Raw genomic sequence first — 3,543 nt, 5'->3', positions numbered from 1 at the left:
CTTCACTTTTTTCCCCCCCTGAAAATATAGAATTAGATTAGGAGATCCCACTCTGGCTAACTGCCCAGACAACAAGGGGAGAATTAGAAGAGAAATGTTGATCACAAAATCTCAACCCTGGAGATTCTGATTCATTATGTTTGCATTGGGGGAGCAGGATACACATTTGAAATGAAACATATAATTGTCTAATTGTGCAGCTAGGGTAAAATGATGTTTTAAAATACTGCTTTAAATTGATGGAGTCCTAAGAGTGAGACTGGACTGTCATTAAACTCAAATGAGGCTCAGAGAGCCTTGGGCACTAGGAGGTAAGTTTTGTCACAGGACAGGAATTAAGAAAAGAACAAAGTAAGAGAGCCAGGTAGAAGGGAGTCAAGCTACAGCACTTTCCCTGACTAGGTATCAATTTTGGAAAAACTTCATAACCGATGACAACTACTCACTAATGCCAAGCTCAGACTCGAAGAGAGATGAAGGCTGGTTTCTGCTGTGGCTTGGTATTGATGAACTAGAGTATAAGTAGTCTGATGAACACCCTTCTCTGACCCAGAGCAGCATTTTATTTTTACCCTTTCTAGACCTTATCATATATCTAGTCAGGTATTAAATCATAATGTCCAAGACATGTCAGAGCTTTGAAAGGAAGGATCTTATTTTTGTATACTTCATTATTTCCCATTGGGAGATATTGAAAGTTATTTTGACACTACATTTGGAGTAACGTGAACCTAGGTTTAATATGGTCTCCATAGCTTAATATCTGGAGAATTATTTTATATCTAAAGTCCCACTGATAAATGCAACCAATATGATTCAAGGATGAAGAAATATGTACCCTTGTGCACACACGTGCTCTCTCTCTCTCTCTCTCTCTCTCTCTCTCTCTCTCTCTCTCTCACACACACACACACACACACACACACACACACACTAGTATTAGCTCCTGTCATGATGTGTTAGAATAAAATGCTAGAATAAAAACAGTTTTTAATATGCATTAAATAGTGTGTAGTGGACTTTTTTCAATCCTTTACATAGCAATGAATAGATGTTAAGTGAATACACACACACACACACACACACACACACACACACACACACGTAATTTGACAAAAGGGTCTTCTGTATTCCAAGCTGGCCTCGAGCTCACTGTGTAGATGGGGATGACATTGGATTCTCCCTCCCCACTTCATCCTGCCTCATACTCCCCAGTGCTAGGATTACAAACATAACCAAGCCTGTTTTCTGTTGAAGTGGTGGTTAAACCCGCAGGGTTTCATGTATGTTAGGCAAACATTTATCAACTAAGTTGCGTCCTCAGTTCTTCAACAAATATTTTTGTTACCAAAAGCCCATTCAATTATTATCGAGGGTATATGCAAAATTTTCTTCCTTTTTAAAAAGTTAGTATCCAGTGTTGTGTTGTGACCCCCCTGGGAATCTCAGGCTTCCTACATTAATCAGGTCCCAGGTCTCCAAACCCAGAATACAATTGCTCAGCCTCCATGAAATCCGAAGAAGAGCCTTAGGGAAGAGTTCCTCTTTGGAGACCTTGTTCTCAACCGTAAGGCGGGTTCTGGCACTCCCACTTACAGAGGAACTGCAAGTTCCTCTTGGTCTGTTTTTAGCTTGTCTTGGAATTAGCGCTGCAGCCTCCTTGAGCAAGGAAAATTAAGAACTGGGCAAAAGGCACCGTCCTGACCACTGGAGCTGAAGGAGGGTGAGTGGCTGGATCTGAGTGAAGATTTGAATGATTTCTAAAGCTCTAAGAAAAGCTCGGTCACCCTTCTGCCCTGTCCAGGATAACCTTTAGCCCGACACTCTGGAAACAGGTGGGCTTCAGCCTCTGAGAGTTCTTCCCAGAGACTGGCACACCTTTGTAAACTTAATTAGAGGCTGGAGTTAGAAGGGCACAACCAAATTCAAGAGCAGAGAGTCCACCCACCGGCTCCTGGGGTCCGTTCTAGCCTCACCAGCCCTTGTGTCTTCCTTGACTGTAGTGTGGAGTCACTGGGACCCTGGGAGCTGCCCCACAGGCAACCAGAAAACCAGACTCTGCTTACTCAATTCTCTAGACCCCAAGAGGCGACAGGAAGGGCAGCAGTGTTCTGTCTGTCTCCCTCTACAATGACCCCTTTCTCTTGTCTCTGTCTCAGTAGGATGCCTTGAGGATGGCAGCTGAGAATGCTTCTTTGCCAGAGTTCATCCTCGCAGGCCTGACAGACCAGCCAGGACTCCGCATGCCTCTCTTCTTCCTGTTCCTAGGTTTCTACACGGTCACTGTGGTGGGGAACCTGGGCTTGATCTCCCTGATAGGGCTGAACTCTCATTTGCACACCCCCATGTACTTCTTTCTCTTCAACTTGTCTCTCATAGATTTCTGTTATTCCACTGTTATCACCCCCAAAATGCTGGTGAGTTTTATCTCAAAGAAAAACATCATCTCTTACCCTGGGTGTATGACTCAGCTCTTTTTCTTTCTTTTCTTTGTTGTCTCTGAGTCCTTCATCCTGTCAGCAATGGCATATGACAGGTATGTTGCCATCTGTAATCCTCTGATGTACACCGTGACCATGTCTCCCCAGGTGTGCTTACTCCTTTTGCTAGGTGTCTATGTGATGGGATTTGCTGGAGCCATGGCCCACACAGCATTCATGGTGAAACTGACCTTCTGTGCTGACAACCTTGTCAACCACTACATGTGTGACATCCTTCCTCTTCTGGAACGTTCTTGCAGCAACACATATGTGAATGAGCTAGTAGTCTTCATTGTTGTGGGCATTGATATTGGGGTACCCACAATCACCATCTTCATTTCCTATGCCCTCATCCTCTCTAGCATCCTCCGCATCAGTTCCACAGAGGGCAGGTCTAAAGCCTTCAGCACCTGCAGCTCCCACATAATTGCAGTTTCTCTTTTTTTTGGGTCAGGGGCATTCATGTATCTCAAACCTTCTTCCCTTTTGCCTATGAACCAGGGGAAAGTGTCTTCCTTATTTTACACTATTGTGGTACCCATGCTCAATCCATTAATCTATAGCTTGAGGAATAAAGATGTCAAAGTTGCTCTGAAAAAAACATTGAAGAGAAGTTCTTTTTCCTAAGAAAGGGGCAATGTTTTGAAGAGTCATTCCTTTCCCCTTTCATATATGACTGGATCACATGTGTTACATAGAGGAAAATTTCATTCTTTCCTGGATGAGTTCATCTTTTCCCTTTGAAAGGTTCACTAGAAGATTCTTAAAGCTGCAGAGTGCTCATATTTAGTAGGGCTTTTTGAGGCTGACATAAATCAATTCTTGTTATTACTGAGAGTGGATGCAGATTTATGTATCTTCCTGGGATGTGTGTGTGTGTGTGTGTGTGTGTGTGTGTGTGTGTGTGTGTGTGCAGAACATTGGGTAGACCACAGGTTCTATATTTCTCATACTGGTTGTTTGAGATGCCCCTCCATTATGGCTTTCTCAGGCCATGGAACACTTCATTTCAAAGATGAGCTGGTTTTGGATGTTAAAGTCTGATTGTGAATATAGAAATTTT

General features: G+C 43.2%; 1 protein-coding gene across 1 annotated transcript; it reads left to right on the top strand.

Moving 5' to 3' along the window:
* Positions 1–2,174: 2,174 nt before the first annotated feature.
* LOC114684941 (olfactory receptor 145) lies at positions 2,175–3,107 on the top strand. Its single transcript, XM_028859490.1, has one exon. The coding sequence runs from the start codon at positions 2,175–2,177 to the stop codon at positions 3,105–3,107; it is 933 nt and encodes a 310-aa protein (XP_028715323.1).
* Positions 3,108–3,543: the final 436 nt, after the last annotated feature.

This window comes from Peromyscus leucopus, chromosome 7 (assembly GCF_004664715.2).
Source record: "Peromyscus leucopus breed LL Stock chromosome 7, UCI_PerLeu_2.1, whole genome shotgun sequence".
Lineage (NCBI taxonomy): Eukaryota > Metazoa > Chordata > Mammalia > Rodentia > Cricetidae > Peromyscus > Peromyscus leucopus.
Note: the sequence above shows the minus strand (reverse complement) of the source record. Positions and strands in the feature narration are given on the sequence as shown.